Genomic DNA, 23,852 nt, shown 5'->3' on the forward strand with positions numbered 1-23,852 from the left:
TTGAACACGTGTTAGGAAACCTGTTTACTCTTTAACAGCCTCCAATCCCGTTTTCAACCAGAATACGAATAATTAAACCAGATTTTTAATAAATTTGCAATATTTTAAATCTGAATCACTCAGCAACTAATCTCTTCAATGAGAAAATCTCACAATAAAATTCTAACACTTGGAGTTTCTGTTTCAAAACAATTTACCTAATTTTCCGAGAAATTTTTCAATTTTCCCGGAAGTTTTTTTTTTCAGATATATATAAATTTTCCAATATTGATAATTTACGATATGAAAACATATGTTTTCATAAAAATTACACGACCAATTTTTCGACCAAATATTAAAATAGATTTTTTTTAATGTTTCAGTCTTTAATATTTCCCAAAACGGAACATACAAAATATAATTTTTGAAAGGTGTGTTTAAAAGAATTTTTTAGTTTAGTCTTAAAGTTTATCAGGAAATTTGTGAAGTCATCCGGTTGAGGCATGCAATTCCGTTTTTAGCCTGATTTTTAATAACTTGAAGAGATTCTTAATAAATTAGCCAAACCCTTCTTTTTTCGTGTGTATATAATGTATTAATAGAGAATAAAATTAAGCTAAATATTGTATTAAGTAAAACGTTAAAATATGAGAGCATTGTACTCGTAGGTTATCTCACGCGTCCCAAGCAAAGCGAATCCTTATAATTATATTTAACCGTCTTTAATTATAGCTAATCGTGTACGTAGGACAAATCTTCAGCTTGTTATTAAAACTCGTATTTTTTCAGAGCGTGTTCTCGACATCGAGAGCCCCGAACCGATGCCTTGCACCGCCTGGTCTTCCCGTTTCTCAAAGATGGTGCAACCCAACCTGGATTACATTGGTAAGTAATTAAGTACTATCGTTATCCAGGATTATCACTAGGTGTGCCGAAATAACTTAGGTAAGTATGTATGTATAAAACTACTTACCTCCAGATTTACCCTAACATAACCTTACCTAAATTGAACTATAAAAGTAATTACCATGCCGGGAATTGCTGAGAACTTTACATGTCACAAAATTTGATAAATTCAATCTCTCAAACCACTCCTCAAACGGTGAAGCTTTACGAACCTTCTTTTCTTCTGCACTTTTTTTAACTCCACACAGGCTTATGTTTCAAGGATGCTGTGTAAAGGTTCTTTTAAGTTAGGAGAGAAATATGTAGAGGAAAAGGTTATGAGGACTGGGTAAAAATATGGGCGTCCCTGTGTCCCGTGGGTCGAGAGAATCCAGCTGGAGAGTTTGAGGGGTACAGGTTTCAATTAGGCACATACTAGAAGCATGATCTAAATGATTATGATCCTTGCTTGAATATGAACTAGAAGTTAAATTTCCTGATATTGATTTTTTATCTGCTCGAACTAGGACATTTTTTTCCAAAATTGACAAACCTCAGATTTTCGATTAATTAATTCATTTATTTATTGACACCCTATTTGGGTTTTTACATTTTAATGACCAAATAGTAAAAACACTCACCCTCAATAAAGTGTCTTTACGTTTTTCTTTAGTAGAGGAAAGGAAGCGTATTTGGAATACTGTTGGTAATTCGGAATACCGTCTTATCTTCGGTTCGGGTGGCGGAATCTATCGGTAATAATTATAACTATTGAAAGTCGAAGCTGTGAGCCTTGATTTTGGCCAGTATAATAGTTCTCCTGTGTCTGCGGATGAATGCTGACGTGTTTTGTGAAGTTGCTCCTATCAAAACTTTTTCGGTGAGTTTTTAATCCAATATAATCACCCCATATTCCAAACTATTTTATAACATTATAAATGAAATCACTTCAGAAAGAGTTATATTTTTATAGTATTGCTTTCGTTTTTGCATTTTTTAATACGTTGACATGTGATATAAGAAAGATCTTTTAGGTTATATGTTGCTAATGCGGAATACGGAATGTGATGCAAAATCGGAATAGTATTCCAAATTATATTCATTTTTTTTCAGTACTTTTATTTAATTTTACAGAGATGTCGTCACCAAATTTGTACCAGAAAAGGAAGAAGTGGGATTCGAATGATATGTGTGAAGCCATTAGTGCTGTTCGCAATAAAAAAAATGGGATATTTGATGGCAGCTAAATACTTTAAAGTCCCACGTACAACTTTGTTTCGACTCGTATCCGAAAAAGATGCGGACCCTTTGACTTTAACCTCAAAGAAAATTGGCCGAAAACCAGTTTTTAGTGCAGAGTTCGAAAAACAATTGGTAGACTACGCCCTTGTAATGGAAAAAAAATTCTATGGTCTAACACAAATGGATATCCGACGATTGTCTTATCAAGTGGCTGTTAAAAATAATCATCCAACTCCTTTTAAATCGGGAATTGCTGGCAGATACTGATTGAAAGGCTTCCTAAATAGACACAAAAATGTGTTAACTATGAGAAAACCTACAGGAACCTCGTTTGCAAGAGCCATCGGTTTTACCAAAGAAAAATTGGACACATTTTACGACATACTAGAAAATGTGTATTCAGAAAAAAACTACCCCGCCGACCGTATATTCAACGTAGATGAATCAGGACTATCTATCGTTCAAAGTAAAATCCCGAAAATCATTGGACGCCGTGGTAAAAAACAAATCGGTGCACTAACTTCGGCTGAACGAGGGTCTCTTATAACTATTGTGGTTTGTATGAGCGCATCAGGCATATATGTGCCTCCAATGATAATTTTCCCCTGCAAAAATATGAATCTACAGCTCATGAAAGGAGCCCCGGCTAGATCTGTTGGAGTATGTCATCCATCTGGGTGGATACAAACTCACCTATTTACCCAATGGTTTTTACGTTTCATGGAGAAAACTAAACCAAGCGAGAGCTCTCCGGTTTTGTTAATCTTGGATGGTCATTATAGCCATACAAAAAACTTGGAGATTGTAGATTTGGCTAGAGCGAATCACGTCTCCATAATATCACTCCCTCCTCACTGCACACACAAAATTCAGCCCCTCGACAGGTCATTCATGAGTCCTCTGAAGGCCTATTATAGCGAAGAAATTTGTATGTGGCTACGTAATAACGCACGAGCTTTGTCAGTATATGACATAACGGAGTTATTTGGAAATGCTTATCGCAAATGCCAAACCGGAGAGATTGCAGCAAATTGATTCAAAGTTAGTGGAATCTATCCCTTCAACCGGCATATTTTTAGCGATGCTGACTTTCTTGCTGCAGAAATTGAAGAGTCTGAAGTCCAGCATTGTGCAGAAGCGTCAACAACACCCATGATGGAAGTTGAAGCACGTCCATTAGCTTTAATGGAAAGTCCACCCGAAGAACAAAGTCCTTCCTTGGTCGCGATTGAACCCCAGCCGTCAACTTCGCGTGGAAGACCCAATCGCACTATCATTACCCCATTTGATGTTTCCCCGATTCCGCAAACTAGGAAAAAAACATCCAATAGAGGGCGTAAATCAGCGGTTTCAACCGTTATATCAAGTTCTCCATACAAGAAGCAACTAATAGATGAACAGGAAAAGAGGACTGCCAAGAACAAGCCCAAGGGTACAAAAAATTCCAAAAAGAAAAAAACGACAGATATTGCTACTGACTCGGATTCTTCTGCATCGGAAGTAATTGATGACAGTTCCTCTTCTGATATAGTCATCCCTCCTGGAACTAATAAACCAAACGATGAAGACGCAGTGTGCTTTTTCTGCAATGGTCCTTTCAGTCAGGATGTAAGGGGAGAACTTTGGGTCAAGTGCCTAATGTGCAACCTCTGGGTACACAATGAATGTGCCGGATGCGAAACAGAAGAGTATGTATGTGATTATTGCAAATAATTAACAAGACACTATTATATTCTGAAATATTAAAAGTGAATATAATTTGGAATATACTATTCCGAATTACATGCACTTTTAAAAAAACGCATTTTTTCTCATTCTTTAATTTTTTATTTTTTAAAAGCACTGTAATATTTTTTTTTTAATTTCTGTTCTCGTTTCCTAATAAACTATTAGTTTCTTAAAATTTAAATAGACTTTTATTCGTAAAAACATTGTTATCTTATTTTCTGCACCCTAAAATGTAAATGGTATTCCGAATATGCTTCCTTTCCTCTACCTATTCATCTCATTTCAAGTTTGCGTCATGATAACTACTTTCATTGTATCTTACTTCAATTATATTAGATTTTTCTATAACGGAAGATAAATAGAAATCTTTACAAAAGTTTGCAGAAAGAAAATAAAGATTTCAAATTAATTTGAGAATCGGTGAGAAGAATATGAGTTTTCAGACAGGATTTTTTTTTTACGTAAATGACAATTATTTGCAATTCTACAACGTTTTAAAACTATCCACCATCGTACAAAATATCAACAAATGAACTTGTAAAAAACAAAGTTTTTTTGTATTTTGAAATGACTTTTAAAACTTAAAATAAAATGGTTTGGCTGAATATCGAACCTTCTTTTCCAGGGATCAGAGTCAACCGCGCTACTGACCTTGCCATATGCCGATCGTGCAGGACCGATATTTATTTCGTATTTTAACTACTGTAATATCATTTGATTTCAGAGAAATGAGTGTAAGATGTCCGTGTATGTGTGCGATATTGCCACCAAAAGTTGATAGAATGTATTGTCATCGACAACGAGTCTATCTGTTATCAGGAAGTGGGATAATTTCCATTTCCAACATTTGTTTTAATTAATTACCGAAAACACAAGTGAAATTAAAACAGAAGTATTTATTTATTATTTTTTGAGAAAGAAAGTTCATAGAATGTATTGTCATTGACAACGAGTCTATCAGTTATCAGGAAGTGGTATAATTTCCATTTCCAACATTTGCTTTAATTCATTACCAAAAACACAAGTGAAATTCAAAAAGAAGTATTTTTTTATCATTTTTTGCAAATCAATCTCGATAAGTTATAAAACTCATTTGACCTGAGGAATTTACTTTATAACGTAATAGTAAATGCTTACCTTGTAGAAATGATTTAAATGTAATGATGATAAAATTAAATGAAAATAACCATCTTTGTTTTCACCGTTATTTTATACATAAATGCAGATAGATTGTGGTTAAAATTACACCACAAAGTAAATTTGCAATCATTGAAGAAGTGTGAACTGTCGAACAGCATCACATGTTAATCTCACCACAATAATCTGCCATAGCGCTGCAATCGGGATTGAACTTCGGCCTTATGGAAAAATAAGGATTTGTGGAAAAAAATGTTCACGTGATTCCATTACCAAATTAATTATCCGTATTTACGTTCGTTGGATAAATCATTCAAGTAAAATGGAATTTTTGGAGATCTCATATAGGAGTTTGATGGCATATGAATCACAATTATATATAGTTGTATTGTATTCATAATTAGTAGTAATAGTACAGCACTAGAATGCAATTAAAAGCTATATTTTCAAAAGTGACAGGTCAAATAAAAACTATTTATAAATACGTAATTTTGGTACACTTTTCAAAGGCGTTAATAATAAACCACATTTTTTTATAATTTTATCAAAGGAATTTTTTTGAAGAAAGGCGGTTTTGTGCCATTTAATAGTGCTTTGAAGATATATGAACATTTAAAAGTTTAAAATAATTTAAAAAAATTGAATACCTTTATTAATCATTTAGAATTGTCTATTACAATTTACGTCTGAAAATATTATTTTGCTTTTGGATAGGTCAAATAAAAATGTAGTGATTATGTTTTATGTATAGATTACCTACATAAGAATTCGAAATGAATTGCGAATACCAATTGCATATTTCTCAATAACCTCACGAGCGAAAATTGTAATATTAGTTATTACTCTGAGAAAGACACAGAAAAACGCTTATTTCTCCATCGTATGCTCAATTGGGAAATGGAGTGGTATATTAATTATTACATTCATAAACACGTCACGGAAAAGCACTTCAGGCAAAAATAATGTTGGTCAAAGCCAGTGGCAGCTCGCGACTTTTCCTGAGAACCTTCATACAAAAAATCGAATTTAAGAAAAATAAAATTTTCAGCTACAACAACATGAATAATTCCATTTTTCGTAATACTAAATGCAGCCTTTGACTCAACAACTAATCAACTAATCGCAACACCGATAAATGCTTACTCTTAATTTTTTGGAGGGTCGGTATTCCAACAATATTTGGACGAAAATACTTTTTATATTTTTTTATATATATATATATATATATATATATATATATATATATATTTATCCCCTCTCGTACTATGTTGATCTCGCGCGACGGTACGCCAGGTATATGTTGATCCGTTTGCATTTGTTGATCCACCCCGGATATGTTGATCCACTACCCAAGCTGGCATACATATGTAAATCCTTACAGATCAACTTGTGTCATCGAGATTTTGCTGTAAGCCACGCCCATTTTTCGGTCGCATATACATTTTACACGATTTATTTTGTTGATCTATATATTTCTGACAAACTTGACCGCTTGCATGTGTTGTAACTTGTAACCGCCAATTTCGCGCGCGTTGTGGTACTTTTTGATTCCGTTAGAACATCCATATTCTATGAAAATGACTCTGTACTTAAAGAGGATAGACTGCCTCACGCGTATTTATATTGAAATGGAACTTTCAAAAACGTCAAATCCATACTTAAAAAATCTTTTGAACTTGATTAAACAAAAATGTAACTTTAATGCATCATTTACTACGTTTCGTGACTTAGCAGGGGTGCCCGGGTTCATGGGGTGAGATTTGTCTAAGTCATTTTATAAGAGAAATTTTGAACATTGATTGAATAAAATTTTATTTTATGTATCTTTTACCATCTCTCCCGACGTAAGTTTCTTGTAATGATTAAGTTGAAACAAAGCGTAATATCCATAATATGTGCCTATTAAAATTGCGGTGATTAGATTGGTGAGAATTAAATTTTTCAAATTTTAAATTGAAATTGCTGAAAAATTTATTCCAATTTGTTTTTTACTAAACATGGCTAAAGTCATTTCAAGCACCGATTCCAACCAACGATGTTTTAGTATATGTTCGTCAATCAACAGGAGCCATAATGTCTGTACATCAGAGCCCTCGAGAATTATTACAATTATGTGTACCGCCGCCCCGGGAGCCATTTATTAGATAACCAATACACCTACCATTAGTCACCGCCAACGATTTAGCGAGATAGTTGTTTATTTTTTGTATTTTTTTACATCGTCTCCACACAGGAGGCCCTAAGGAAAATCGTAACCCTCAAGGCCTATGTCATCTTTGTGAATGCTGTGTTGGGGGTATTTTGAAAGAAAGGAAGGTCAGTGAGTTCTGGGAAGGAAATAGGTATGGATGGGTGGGTAGTATTCTGGGGGTCAGTGTGTTCGAGTGATAAACATAAGATTCCAACTCTCCTACTGCGTTGCAAGGCGATGCGTTGAAAGAGGATTAATCGATCCGGCCCACCACGCATTTGGTAGGCAAGCGCATCTGCCGCCAAGAACCGAACAAACCTCACTCCATAAACTCGGGCACTCCTGATAAGTCACCAAACATATCAAACAACTTGAGGTGGCTCTCGACTAGCAATCCGAAGGTCGCGGGTTCAAACAAATTTTATTAAAATTAATTTGCACTATTTTACAATTAGTGTTTGGTTATATCTGAATAGCCAGGTACTCTCCCACCTTCCTCCTCGTCATCTCCTTTGAGGTCTCCTTTGAGGATGCCATAGTCTCACTGGCTCCAGACGGAAGTTTTTGTAAGTCTCCATATTCAAATTCAGCGGTATGATTTTTTTATGTGACACCTCTCACTAGAGCGCCCCTCTCTTTACACGTTAAATACATAGAAACTATGTCGCCAACCGGTTGGGCAGCGTTATGAGGCGGGTTAAGGTAGGGGCTGTAGGAATGAATTTATTAATGCGGGTCTTAAAAGGCCCGGATTATATTGATAGCTCGTTCCACATGCGAGCCGACTTACGATAAAACGAGTCGGAGAAACGACCCGTTCATATATGTATAGATAACATCAACTTAACTGTGAACGTGTATTCCGCTCGGTCCGTCGAGTATCAAGCACGTGCACGGTGAACCGGGGATGAATGCTGCTAGCTCCTTTTAACAGGCTCTAATAAAATATCTGTAGAATAGACACAGCATACGCACATTTCGTCATACATGATTTTATCGCACATATGCCTCAGGGATCTCATTTCTACAGTATTCTGTCTACTTTCAGCCTTCTTCTGCCAATTCCATGCCTCATTTCCATATATTAGGGTAGGTACCAGCACTCCATTGTGGACTGCTAGCTTCGCTTCTTTGGACAGTTTTTAGTTAGCTCCAACCGCGTCCAATCATCCACTAATTACCCATTATAACCAAGAACCCGGCCTCCCCTACTAAGTCACGAAGCGTAATCAGGAGAGATGGTAAAAGATACAAGTTCAAAATTTCCTACATAACATTATTCCTTTTGCCGCCATTTTGGATTTTTATGGTCGAAAGGTATCCCTCAACCAGTTTCTTTCGATCCGGCCCGCCACGCAGTAGATGGGCAAACGCATCCGCCGCCAGGACTTAGACAAACCTCACCCTATGAACCCGTGTACCCCTGCTAAGTTATGATTTTTTTATGGATTTGTTTTTGCGAAATTTTCGTTTCAATCTACATACGCATATATTTCTTATAAACAATTCAAGAAACACACGTCATTTTGATTTGAAACGGTACCATCTCACAGTCATTTCATGCGATATTCGACTCTAGAGACTAATACTTTGAGTTCAATATCACAAAATATTACGGAATCACATAAAACCTTGTGATGAACAGTCCACCGATTGCCCCCTTGATTGGTTCATTTAGTAAAACCATATATAGGGACACAGATCAACTTTGTCTAATAACTTCTTACCTGGATCAACATTCAACATACTACGGGAATAGATCAATATATATGAGATCAACAAAATCTTTTGAACTTGATTAAACAAAAATGTAACTTTAATGCATCATTTACTACGTTTCGTGACTTAGCAGGGGTGCCCGGGTTCATGGGGTGAGATTTGTCTAAGTCATTTTATAAGAGAAATTTTGAACATTGATTGAATAAAATTTTATTTTAATGTATCTTTTACCATCTCTCCCGACGTAAGTTTCTTGTAATGATTAAGTTGAAACAAAGCGTAATATCCATAATATGTGCCTATTAAAATTGCGGTGATTAGATTGGTGAGAATTTAATTTTTCAAATTTTAAATTGAAATTGCTGAAAAATTTATTCCAATTTGTTTTTTACTAAACATGGCTAAAGTCATTTCAAGCACCGATTCCAACCAACGATGTTTTAGTATATGTTCGTCAATCAACAGGAGCCATAATGTCTGTACATCAGAGCCCTCGAGAATTATTACAATTATGTGTACCGCCGCCCCGGGAGCCAATATATTAGATAACCAATACACCTACCATTAGTCACCGCCAACGTTTTAGCGAGATAGTTGTTTATTTTTTGTATTTTTTTACATCGTCTCCACACAGGAGGCCCTAAGGAAAATCGTAACCCTCAAGGCCTATGTCATCTTTGTGAATGCTGTGTTGGGGGTATTTTGAAAGAAAGGAAGGTCAGTGAGTTCTGGGAAGGAAATAGGTATGGATGGGTGGGTAGTATTCTGGGGGTCAGTGTGTTCGAGTGATAAACATAAGATTCCAACTCTCCTACTGCGTTGCAAGGCGATGCGTTGAAAGAGGATTAATCGATCCGGCCCACCACGCATTTGGTAGGCAAGCGCATCTGCCGCCAAGAACCGAACAAACCTCACCCCATAAACCCGGGCACTCCTGCTAAGTCACCAAACATATCAAACTACTTGAGGTGGCTCTCGACTAGCAATCCGTAGGTCGCGGGTCCAAATAAATTTTATTAAAATTAATTTGCACTATTTTACAATTAGTGTTTGGTTATATCTGAATAGCCAGGTACTCTCCCACCTTCCTCCTCGTCATCTCCTTTGAGGTCTCCTTTGAGGATGCCATAGTCTCACTGGCTCCAGACGGAAGTTTTTGTAAGTCTCCATATTCAAATTCGGCGGTATGATTTTTTTATGTGACACCTCTCACTAGAGCGCCCCTGTCTTTACACGTTAAATACATAGAAACTATGTCGCCAACCGGTTGGGCAGCGTTATGAGGCGGGTTAAGGTAGGGGCTGTAGGAATGAATTTATTAATGCGGGTCTTAAAGAGGCCCGGATTATATTGATAGCTCGTTCCACATGCGAGCCGACTTACGATAAAACGAGTCGGAGAAACGACCCGTTCATATATGTATAGATAACATCAACTTAACTGTGAACGTGTATTCCGCTCGGTCCGTCGAGTATCAAGCACGTGCTCGGTGCACCGGGGATCAATGCTGCTAGCTCCTTTTAACAGGCTCTAATAAAATATCTGTAGAATAGACACAGCATACGCACATTTTGTCATACATGATTTTACCGTACATATGCCTCAGGGATCTCATTTCTACAGTATTCAGTCTTCTTTCAGCCTTCTTCTGCCAGTTCCATGCCTCACTTCCGTATATTAGGGTAGGTACCAGCACTCCATTGTGGACTGCTAGCTTCGCTTCTTTGGACAGTTTTTAGTTAGCTCCAACCGCGTCCAATCATCCATTAATTACCCATTATAACCAAGAACCCGGCCTCCCCTACTAAGTCACGAAGCGTAATCAGGAGAGATGGTAAAAGATACAGGTTCAAAATTTCCTACATAACATTATTCCTTTTGCCGCCATTTTGGATTTTTATGGTCGAAAGGTATCCCTCAACCAGTTTCTTTCGATCCGGCCCGCCACGTAGTAGATGGGCAAACGCATCCGCCGCCAGGACTTAGACAAACCTCCCCCTATGAACCCGTGTACCCCTGCTAAGTTATGATTTTTTTATGGATTTATACATAGGTACATTTCTTATAAAAAAATCAAGAAACACACGTCATTTTGATTTGAAACGGTACCATCTCACAGTCATTTCATGCGATATTCGACTCTAGAGACTAATACTTTGAGTTCAATATCACAAAAGATTACGGAATCACATAAAACCTTGTGATGAACAGTCCACCGATTGCCCCCTTGATTGGTTCATTTAGTAAAACCATATATAGGGACACAGATCAACTTTGTCTAATAACTTCTTACCTGGATCAACATTCAACATACTACGGGAATAGATCAATATATATGAGATCAACAAAATCTTTTGAACTTGATTAAACAAAAATGTAACTTTAATGCATCATTTACTACGTTTCGTGACTTAGCAGGGGTGCCCGGGTTCATGGGGTGAGATTTGTCTTAGTCATTTTATAAGAGAAATTTTGAACATTGATTGAATAAAATTTTATTTTAATGTATCTTTTACCATCTCTCCCGACGTAAGTTTCTTGTAATGATTAAGTTGAAACAAAGCGAAGTAATGATTAAGTTGAAACAAAGAAACGGCCTAGATGAAAGCGACACTCAGAACCGAAGAAGATATAACCTGAGAACGAGAAGAGCCGACCCCAACAGCCTACCTAGGCAATGAGTTGGGATAGTGCTAGGAAGAAGAAGAAGAAGAAAGCGTAATATCCATAATATGTGACTATTAAAATTGCGGCGATTAGATTGGTGAGAATTAAATTTTTCAAATTTTAAATTATGATTGCTAAAAAATTTATTCTAATTTGTTTATTACTAAACATGGCTAAAGTCATTTCAAGCTACGATTCCAACCAACGATATTTTAGTATATGATCGTCAATCAACAGGAGCCATAATCTCTGTACATCAGAGCCCTCGAGAACTATTACAATTATGTGTACCGCCGCCCCGGGAACCATTTATTAGATAACCAACACCGCTACCATAGGTCACCGCCAACGTTTAGCGAGATTGTTGTTTATTTCTTATATTTTTTACATCATATCCACACAGGAGGTCCTGAGGAAAATCGTAACCCTCAGGGCCTATGTCATCTTTGTGAATGCTGTGCTTGGGGAATTTTGAAGGAAAGGAAGGAGAGTGAGTTCTGGGAAGTAAATAGGTTTGATGGGTGGGTAGTAATCTGGGGTTCAGTGTGTTCGAGTGATATACATAAGAATCTAACTCTCCTACTGCGTTGCAAGGCGATGCGTTGAAAGAGGACTAATCGATCCGGCCCACCACGCAGTTATTAGGCAGGCGCATCCGCCGCCAAGCCCCTCACATACCTCACCCCATAAACTCGGGCACTCCTGATAAGTCACCAAACATATCAAACAACTTGGGGAGACCTATGGCAGAAGTGTGGGTTATCAAATAAATGGTTCCCGGGGCGGCGGTACACATACCCTCCTCCCAAATTGTGATAAACTTCTACTTTCAAATGTAAAACATAATTTAAAACGTACCTAAATGACGGCCTCCGTTATCGAGGGGTAAGGCTATCGACTAGCAATCCGAAGGTCGCGGGCTCAAATAAATTTTACTAAAATAAATTTGTATTATTTTACAATTAGTGTTTGGCAACTAGATCTGAATAGCCAGGTACTCTCCCAACTTTCTCCCCGTCATCTCCTTCGAGGTTCACAATATCTTCAGTCTCACAACAACCCCAATTGGGGATGCCATAGTCTCACTGGCTCCAGACGGTAGCAGTTGGGACTCTGGTGCGATATTCATTTTTTTTTTATAATGAAAATAGAAATATTGGTTCAGTATTATAATCAGATAATGATTAATACATCAGTGAATAACATTCATTTAACATGACCACCCAACGAGAGGCTGATTTGTTTCACAGTTTATGGATGACATGTGCAGTGCTATACTAATAGACAGTTTTTAGTTAGCTCCAACCGCGTCCAATCATCCATTAATTACCCATTATAACCAAGAACCCGGCCTCCCCTACTAAGTCACGAAGCGTAATCAGGAGAGATGGTAAAAGATACAGGTTAAAAATTTCCTACATAACATTATTCCTTTTGCCGCCATTTTGGATTTTTATGGTCGAAAGGTATCCCTCAACCAGTTTATTTCGATCCGGCCCGCCACGCAGTAGATGGGAAAACGCATCCGCCGCCAGGACCTAGACAAACCTCACCCTATGAACCCGTGTACCCCTGCTAAGTTATGATTTTTTTATGGATTTGTTTTTGCGAAATTTTCGTTTCGATCTAAATACGCATACATTTCTTATAAACAATTCAAGCAACACACGTCATTTTGATTTGAAACGGTACCATTTCACAGTCATTTCATGCGATATTCGACTCTAGAGACTAATACTTTGAGTTCAATATCACAAAAGATTACGGAATCACATAAAACCTTGTGATGAACAGTCCACCGATTGCCCCTTGATTGGTTCATTTAGTAAAACCATATATAGGGACACAGATCAACTTTGTCTAATAACTTCTTACCTGGATCAACATACTACGGGAATAGATCAATATATATGAGATCAACATAAGTATGCCAATTTGGGTTGATCAACATACTACGGGAAAAGATCAATATATATGAGATCAACATAAGTATGCCAATTTGGGTAGATCAACATAAATTATGCATCCGATTTCCATACAAATTTTGAAAATTTTACTAACAGTATATCAAATGGTTTTTCTGGCAAACTGGCAACAGTGATAATTATTGTACCACTGTTGTCAATTCATTCAGATGTATTCCATAATAGCCAAGTTATATGGTGTTAAAGGTGGATCAACTTAGTCTAACAACTTCTTACTGGATCAACATAATACGGGAAGAGGACAATATATATATATATATATATATATATATATATATTATTTATTCTATCAAACATACCAGTAAGTCCTTCAATTGTATTTCTTTCCGAGTCCTGTGTTCTCATTGCGTACCATTTTCGGAGCATTCCTAAAGACAACATATTACGCCTTATGAAATTACGTCTGTATCTGACACTGAACTTATGTTTTTTGTTAATAACAGATTTTTCGTTGCAAATAACAAAGTTTTGTTTTGTTTCCCCCCCCCCCCTGCCAATAGCTGTGGTTCCAGATGTTTCGTTGATCAATAAATTTTTATTATTTCTAATTTCAGTAAAGTTCACAAACTTCTTGAAATCCATCGAAAGCTTGAACTTCCCCCAAGTTATTGTTTACTTCTAATAAATTTTCAGCTTGATGATTGTAACATCTATTAATAAATCCTTGGGTATGTAATGCATAGAAATGGGTTACGTCTACGTTTGAACAATCTAGAAGCTCTTGAAATCAAAAAAAAATCCCTTAAAATAAATAAAACCAATTTTTTTATACTTATCAAATAGCTCCATTTAAACATGATCTCCTCCCCTGAAGCTGCTTTTACCTCCCTCTCCCTTCTTTCTCCGTATCTCTATTCTATCTTAAATTTAAATACACTGTAACTCTGTTATTCATTTAATATGTTTTTTATAACCCTGATTAAAGTTCTGAGTGAATCGAAACCGGTTGGTTTTTTAAAATTAAAAATATAAACAATAAAATGGTATCAAAATTTTTTTTTGAATTATTATGATTATAATATCAGTCAACTTTATTGTGTTTACGACCTTTGTAATGGGTTTGATGATTTTATTTTATTTTATTTTAAGCCACGCTGGGTTTTTACACCTTCACCCCTTTTTTTATTTCACTTGTGCAGACGATATTTTTCCTAACCTGTAAAAGTACTCTCCCGCAAATGCATTTTGTTTTTCAATCTAATAAAAAATTGTACCTAAGCGTTCCAACACAACAGTTAGGTAGAAATGTGTTCCAATCAATTGAAGAAATGCAACGAAAATATATGACTTTATCCGTAATCCATTAGCTATTGGCTTTTACAAATCCCTGTTTTTATATGTTGTACAATCCAACGCAATCCAATTTATAGTAAATACTCTATGCTACAAATTAAATACTGGCCAACGGTTGGATGCAATACTTTTTGCTTTTTATCGAGATTTAGAATTTCGTTAAAAGAATTTTAATATTATTGCATGTATAATTTTAGAAATTGACAACATAAAAAAAGGGATTTTATTGATTTTCAGTTAAAAAACAGAAATATAAGCATATCGCTTTTAGAAGCCAAACAACATGTATTTAGTATGGTACAAATTAATTTGCTCTTGCAATACGCAAAAATAAACTAAGAGACATAATTTCTAACTATAAGAGAAGTTTAAAAAACTAATATTATGTCAATAGCTTCCAACAAAGCCTAACTAACTAAAAAAAAACTAGGAAAACGATTAACTCAATTCTGTCTAACCTTCCACATAAACCCACCAACACAATCGAATCTCTCATCTTAAAGAATTGTAAAATTAGGAAACTCGGTCAAATATCATCAGCATTTAATGAGTTTGTTGGAGAAAAGTTGGCAGCTGCCATTTCATAATTCCCGAATGGCTGTGATACAATCTATGCAGAACGAAAGGCACGACAATCCTTGTATATGACTAAGACGAATAAGGATAAGGTATTAAAGGTCATCTCGAAACTTAGGTCGAATGCAGTAGCAGGAATCGATGGAGTAATACCGTGCATCCTTAAAACATGTAAATAAAAAATAGCCGTGCACCTAAACCAACTTATCCATTTTTCCATGGGCTCGGAAGTATTTCCAAACTAATTAAAGATAGTAAAAATTATACCAATTTATGAAGAATACGATAAGAAATGTTGTATGTATTCTACCTAACTGTATATATTTTTATATGTATTTCTAACTATCGTCCAATATCAATTTTATCGGCATTTTCAAATTTTCGATGGATAAATCACGAGTGTTGTACCGCATGGATCGATTTACGGTCCTCTACTTTTCTTACTATATATAAATAATCTAACAAAATATGGCGTCTCGGGAAATCTTTAATTTTACGCTGACGATACTGTGATTTACTATCATTAAACTGAAAATATCAAGGAACTTGAAGCTATAATGAATAAATATCTCGCAAAGCTTGCTAAATGGCTGCGATTAAACATATTAACCTTCAATGTAAAAAATAACATTACCTTATTGTGCCAGGAAGATGGAAAACATGATCATGAATATCATTATTGGAAATGAAAAGCTCCAACATGTACATGTAACGAAATATTGGCGGTTACTCATAGACGCTAACCTCTCATAGAACTTCCATGTTGAAAAATTAAAATCCAAAATTTCCCCAATAACTTGTGTAGGTACTCTATCGACTTCAAGGTGTGTTCCCCATGTCATTACGCTATGATCCACTCCAACCTGAGTTATCTAGTTAGTATCTGTGGCACTGTTACCAAAAAACAAACATCCGAAATACAAGTGATTCAAAATAGAGCCGTAAGGAATATATATCATATACCACGGGTTACACGGTTCCATGATAACTCAACACAGTGACAATTCAACACACTTTTATAAGTGATATAAAGTCATTAGAAACGATGAAAAAAAAAAGTTTTTAACCTAAACTAACCTAACCTAACCTACATAACCCAGTTAATGAAGTTTTTGTTTCATCACTTTCCATGACTTTATATAACTTTTTAAAGATGTGATAAATTATCATTGTGATGATTTCACAGACACACATTCTACAAAACTTCCTTTTACGATTCCGACAAAATATAACATCGCAACTGTCATTCTACAAATGATTCAACACTCCTCACACACCAACACTAAACCAATTTTTAATTGCGATATACACCAGCACAAAACACAATCACAAAATCCAATACACTTATCGTCATCCACTTACACGACTAAATTTGGAATCAACTCCTTATAATACACCGCATATAAGCAATTCAACGCCTAACCTAGTAACCTAAGACTTCCTGCAACAAAAAAAAACATTGGCCAAAGCTATTTCCTCGGCAGTTTTATTAATGAGTGACACGTTCTCTCTTTGGAACTCCAAAAGTTCTGTGTTTATTTCTTTTAATATATTTATGAAATGTTCTCCATTTAACTGTGTTAAATTTATCAAGTCTATTTTGATATCTGTTTGAAATGTTCATTGAACTCCTATTTATAATTCGTTTTCTTATTTAAAAATGAGTTTATTTTTTTTTATTGTTGTTCATTTATATTGTCTTTTCCGAAGTGAGTTCTTTTTAAGCTCACTGGGAATAATAAAATAAAAATATAATTGTTACGATTTTGTAATGTACGAGTATTATCACTGAATATAAAAAATAATGTTATGCTTGAACAAAAAATGTGTTTACTAATAATATTTTCCATCTTCGTTAACATTTCCTAAACATTTCGCGAACTGTAAATTAATGTATAAATAACTTAACCCCTTGCATGTTAACACTGACGAGTAACTTGACACTTAACCTATGAACGTTCTCGCAGCCCCGGAGGTTCAGCAAAATGCCGTATGCAGTGTACTATCGGACATGTATTCTCTCGGGATGACCATTTGTGCCATCTTCAACAATGGCCGCCCGCTCATCCAGGCCAACTATTCCTCGTCCAACTACAGCAAGCAGATGGAACTGGTAAGAGGACTTTCTTAATAAGTGATTTTTATAGGTTCAAGTAATGTAGAAAATTTTACAAAATTTTTGTCAACAAAACGATTTTTAGTGGGTAAAATAAACACAGTATTTTCAGCATGATGTGAATATTATAATAATAAGAATCCGAAATGGTGAACATCTACAACTATGTAAATATTTTCATTTTGAGGAACGAGTGAGGATGGGAGATGAATGAGATGACGTTTATGAATTCCAATTTGATAGGCGGACAAAACATTTATCGGAAAACCAAGTTGTTTATTCCATAGGTCACTCTGAGGGGTCAACTACGTTGGTAACTTACCTCCTATGTGAATTTAATGATAAAAAATAGAAAAAAAAGATAAGTGGTTATTAGAATTATACCGGTTGGAATAGAAATAACCTTTTTAATTAAGACTTGAAAATAGAAATTGAGTGGGCACACATTTTGCGAACGATGTCAAACAGTAGAAGAGGTCGCCTGGCCCAAATATAATAATTTTTTTTAACTTCCGATTTTATTGTCCGGGTTAAATCTTCCCCATAGGAAAAACTAAACCCTTCCACACACTTTTCAACAAATGATCATCTAGTCAATCAACATTATATAAGCAAAATAAATACAAAACAATACAAGAACAACACGTCAACTCACCAGAGATCAAATGGTAAAATAATTCACCGACTCCAGATATTTTCGTATCAGAGGGTTCGGCTCGGTAGAACTTCTAACATGGCCTATAAATCCTACTGATCCCTCAACATAAATATTTAAAAAATCTTTCGTTATCCTACATGTATTCAAAATGACCGACTTTTGCATCTTTATATGTATTTTTTTAATAATTATTATTATTAGTTTTCGGATATCTTACTAAGTTAAAAGTACCTTTGTGAATACCTCACATAGTTCCAACTGCTCCCAACCGTCTGGAGCTAATGAGATTATGACACCTCCTATTGGGGTATGTCGAGAGGCATACTCTATAGGCATAGACATAGGCAGCCTCTCGACATACCCCAATAGGAGGTGTCATAATCTCATTAGCTCCAGACGGTTGGGAGCAGTTGGAACTATGTGAGGTATTCACAAAGGTACTTTTAACTTAGTAAGATAGTGGGGAGAGGAAGGAGCGAGTGGTGGTGGGGGAATACTTGGCTACTCAAATCTGGTCACCAAACACAGCTAAAACCATTTCAAGCTACGTTTAAATTTGGTCTTACACCAGGGCGGCACTGAGAGTAGCTTCCATTCTGTAACACTATACATATATTTTAAATGAATAAATTATGGAATGATATAAATTTATCAAATCAAATTTACATGCACACGCCGGGAATTGAACCCGCGACCTTCGAATTGCTAGTTGAGAGCCTTACCCCTCGACTGCGGACACCGTCAAAACCTACATGATTATCAAAAGGTCCGCCTAAAATAAAATCTTCCAGCAAATGTTCCCGTTTTGTTAAAGAACCACTTTAAAAAAAACTTACTAAAACAGTTTCTTTTTTAAATGATCAAACTTGTGTGATTTACCCAAAAAACAATCAATATTTTTCATTGTAATTAAATCAATTGTAGGCAATTTATTAAACTTATTGGAGCCTAGATGCTTGCGTTGGCGCCAGGGGTAGTTTCTACCAAGAACATGAAAGGGGCTCCAAAACCAATTATTGGGGTTAGCTCATCTGAAAGCAAATTAGTTTAGAAAAAATAGGGTTTGATATAAACGGAAATATTTTTAGGTCTATCCGCCTTCCCTTTCGAATGAAATGTAAAAGGTAGATGATAATATTTACCTACACATTTCCCTTCACAATAAAGCCCAGCGGAATTCTCTTATGCAGGGCTGGGCTTCCAAGATATTTTATCGCCTGGAGCCGGAATACGTTTAAATGTAGGTTATATTTATAATTTTGTTGAAGAACCTTCGCTCGCCATATTTTCAAAAGTTGTGGGTGGTAAAAATATGTAAAATGTATCGCTTTATTTTTGGATGGATATAAATAAACAGTTTGCATTTAAAATGTTTTTATTTTTTTTCTTCTTTCGTATGGTGGAGGGTAAGCGGGGGACATCTAGGTCTGCCAAACATTCTAGGGCCTCAGGCGTCGCCATATGAACCTCATCAATCCCGCCAGGGAATAAATGGAGCGGGCATTCGTAATTTAAATGATATTTCAATAATAACTGTGGTCCAATTGAAACAAAAATTAAAGTGCTTTTTTACATTAACCCCTCACAGGACGCTTTGAGAAATATGTTTTCCTTCGGATCCCCTTTTCATCTTATGGGATGCTGTGTGGATGGTCTTTCTTAAGGAAAGGAAGAAGAAGAAGTTTTGGCAAAGGTAAAAGGTATGAAGGTTGTATAGGTATCAAGGGATCAGTGTATCCAGTATTGACGGACGTATATATGCATATATCCCTCCCAGTGCAGCGCAAGGCGATGGCTCGAGAGGCCAGTTAGAGATGTCAAAAGCTCTCCTCAAACTAGCCTCTCCCGATCTGCAGGCGCATCCTGAACACACCTCACCCGATCAACTCCGGCACCTCTGCTAAAACACCAAACGTAGCGGACCACTTGGGGAGACCAATGGCAGAGGTGTTGGTTTTCCAATAAGTGGTTACCAAGTGCTGAATATGTCCAAATAATTATACTTTAGTAGTTTACAAAAATCGTAAGTTTATATTTTTTTTGTGGAAAATTTTACAAAACCTCTTTCATACGGCAATTTTAGAAAAACAATATTATCAAATAATATGGCTAAAATAAGGACTTCTAACTGTTAAGAACGTATTATTATTTTGGAAATAGCTATTTTTTGTGTTTATTTATTATAATTTATATATATTACAATAATTTTAACAATTACATAAAAGTACTAACTGTCATTTAGCAGCTTGCCAGCTGATTAAGACTTTGGGTGCAGCTACTTCCTTAATATCGCAATTTGTAAACAGACCTGCAAATTAACGACGGTTTTTCTTTTTGGGAATGTTCGATATTGTTGCTCTTGGACGCAACTGTTTCCAACCGTCTGTAACCAAATAATCTCAAAAATCGCTATTTCCAAAATAATATTATGTTCTTAACAATTATACGCCCTTATTTTAGCCATATTATTTGATAATATTGTTTTCCTAAAATTGCCGTATGAAGGAGGCTTTATAAAATTTTCCACAAAAAAATAATAAATTTACGATTGTTGGTTAATTTCTGCTAAAAACTAAAATTACAACAAACTAGCACTACTACAAAATTCAGAGCGTACTAAAATATAATTATTGGACATACCAAAAAATTCCCAAATGGGATATGTTATGAGGCTAACAATGGTTAGGTGAGGAAGAAGGTGGGGAGGAGAAAGGAAGTACCAGATCTGGTTACCAAAGAGTGCAAAAGTCTTTCACCGGGGCGTTACTGAAAGTATATACCACCCTAGTTAAACAAGTAAATAATACTGTTGTAATAATTATGTAAGGGAACTTGGGAGCATTTCAATTGCAGGCCTTATCTTAATAGACACGTTTAGCCATGTCAAAATTTGAATCTTGATCAATATGATTCCAATTCATTTAATTTTTAAGCACATTAGGATAACTTTATTTTAAAATAAGTTTGAATGGAAATCAAAAGTGTTGTTCACATCATACATTGGTGAAAATGAGTAATGCTGATTTAATTAGAATCTCTTAAAATTATCGATAAACTTGTTAAAAACGAGACTTAAGGCCGCTTCCTGATAAACTTTTAGTAAATTCATAATAATATCGGAACACGTGTCCATGCACCCGCGTTTATCTTAATAATATATAGTAAAAATATTAACACGTCTTTCAACATCGTGACAAAACATTGATATTTTACTAAAAGTTTATCAGGACATCTATCAATTCATTAATTAATGGCCTGCAATCTCGTTTTCAACCGAATTCTGAATAATTTCAAGAGATTTTTAGTAAATAAGTTTTTTTTCTGTAAGTATTCTCCATGCATATTCACAAAAAATTCTCGTTTTCTTCCAGTTTTTTTCCGTAAGAAATTTGTTCGTTTCTAAATAATAGTCAAATAGCAAACATGAAATTTAATCTACAATTAAACAATGTTCTGTGCATCAATAACATACAGTATGTTAATTTCAATATTAACTTGGATGTTACATTCTCCCCCTTCCCTAACCCACAGTTGTTCCTCAGCCCTTTAGCCCTTTTAAGGGTCTACTGATTTCAAAAAGGAAAAATTTTAACAAGGTTCTCGTTGGCTTTTCACATTTTTGTATAAACAATGCGTCCCTAGATCTTTTGTTGGGACTTTTCAGTATCTCAATATATTATTTATACCATAATATTTTTACGCATTCATTATTCACATACAAAGGAGAAAAATCCATATTTGCGTAATGTCGCAAGAGTACTGTATGATATAATTATGTAGTACGTTATGATATTATTTTGTGAAAAATAGTAATAAAAACCATGCTTTCCCGATAGGTTCAAAAATTTTGTGGATAAAATAAATCAAAGTTGAATATTTGGCTAAATTTTACCAATAATTCGAGCCATTAGAAATAGTATAATGTATGTAAAACTACTTCACAATAGATATTTGGCCATTTTCAATCTATTTATCACAAATGAAACATTATGCATTTATGTAACAGGTGTTTACCTACGCCACAAAAAAATTACAGCAATTTTTTTTTACTTGCTGTACACTGTACAGTTGAGTTACAAGAGTAAAAAAATATTGTGTATTTTACATACGTAAATTTTTAGTCGAGTTGCTGTGCAATCAAGCTTTTTTTTACGTAGTTATCACATAGAAATATTTTCACAATTTAACAACAACAAATAAATAACGGTGATTAAAATCCACGATAAGACTCAAATTAGTAAATAAGCTAGCTGGAACGAGCTGGCGACGCCAACACGCTAAGAACGGAATCCATTGACCTGATTTTCTCAACAGCTTAATAATGTGTATTATGGCCTAGAAGCGCCCACATATCCATGGTCGATGTTCATCTTAACGCCACAATGCTAACTATCAGCGGATCTTTTAAGTCTACACCTCTCCCTTGATTCCCCGTACTTGCGAATATATCCCCGAAACATATCAGGTGAGAGATTGCAATGCTGAGGGAATACAAGAAGGCGCTGCAAGAAAGCCCAATACTTCTCCCTCGTTGTCTCTCACCCTACATACCGCTTGAAGACCCAAAAACCCTTTTGAATGGAAATAGAGAGGTTCCTCCAATTACCTTTCACTCCAGAAGATAGGTAAAAACTTGAGTGCCAATCCGCTGACGTGAGAAATGCCCATTACGTGCACAACCCCACTGAAAAATAGTCTAGATTCTCATTGCCTCGTAAACTCTGGTCAACCATCAATAGGATAAGGTCTTCCCACTGTTGCTGTGTTCACATGATACATAGGTGGGGCCTTAAAGAGTCGATGATAAGTGCGGTGCGGACCACCGAATGTGGTCAACGAATGCCCGCTTCATTAATTCCCCGGCGGGATTGACGAAGTTCACAGGACAACGCCTGATGCCCTAGACTGGCTCACAAACCTTAAAGTTCCCCTCTGACCCCCACCATACTAAAAAAAGAAGAAGCTAATAAATTCTCTTGGTAGTTCAGTACCTACTTACTAAAAGTTTCCAGCAACAAATAAGCCAGAAGTACATCACTCACGTGTTAGCTACAGACATTGTGGCTGAAACCAACCGAGCCTGCTCCTAGCACAATCTTTGTGCGGGAGGGCAACCTTGATTCTGTTACAAGCAAATATTATACGCGGTTAATGGGAGTCAATAAACTCATTGTTCATATTTTACGCCAGTTTCTGGTAATTCAAGTTATTATTAAAGGCATGTTTGAAACATAAAATTTTAAATAATATTTTTGTTTTCTAAATAAGTCGTTTTTTTTCCTCGAAGATAAAGAAGAATTTAGTCGCATCTAATCGGAGGTTAAAAAATCTTCAGATAACGATGATAACTGTTCTTATGCTTTTTCTGGTAATCTCCTGCGCAAACTTTGCTCTTTTATCTCGGACGCAAAGAAAAAATAGATCGCATATAGTAGAATCACTAATAAATTACTCAATATAAACAAAGGATGGCTGAAAATATCTATATCATCCGCTTTGGAATTTATTTGACGCATTAAAACAAATGTTTTGAAGACCGTCTGATCTGTATAAGATCTCTTTCAATTTTTTTATAAAGATTTTTCATTGCCTGATTTTGTGAGCGTAATCAATGGCAACACAGCATGTAGATTTTATTCATAACTGCAATGTCTCGTCTAGTGTAACCGAAATTAA

The 23,852-nt window shown here is 35.6% G+C and overlaps 1 protein-coding gene across 1 annotated transcript in view; it reads left to right on the forward strand.

Moving 5' to 3' along the window:
• bma (SCY1-like protein bma) overlaps positions 1-23,852 on the forward strand; it is a 414,814-nt gene that overhangs the window by 361,689 nt on the left and 29,273 nt on the right. The window contains exons 7-8 of the mRNA XM_089649833.1: positions 769-864; positions 17,370-17,515. Of these exons, the coding sequence (XP_089505959.1) occupies positions 769-864; positions 17,370-17,515 (242 nt within the window). The remainder of the gene's footprint in view (positions 1-768; positions 865-17,369; positions 17,516-23,852) is intronic.

Source organism: Hesperophylax consimilis, chromosome 31 (genome assembly GCF_061612785.1).
Source record: "Hesperophylax consimilis isolate HC1 chromosome 31, BYU_Hcon_1.0, whole genome shotgun sequence".
In the NCBI taxonomy this organism is placed as follows: Eukaryota; Metazoa; Arthropoda; class Insecta; order Trichoptera; family Limnephilidae; genus Hesperophylax; species Hesperophylax consimilis.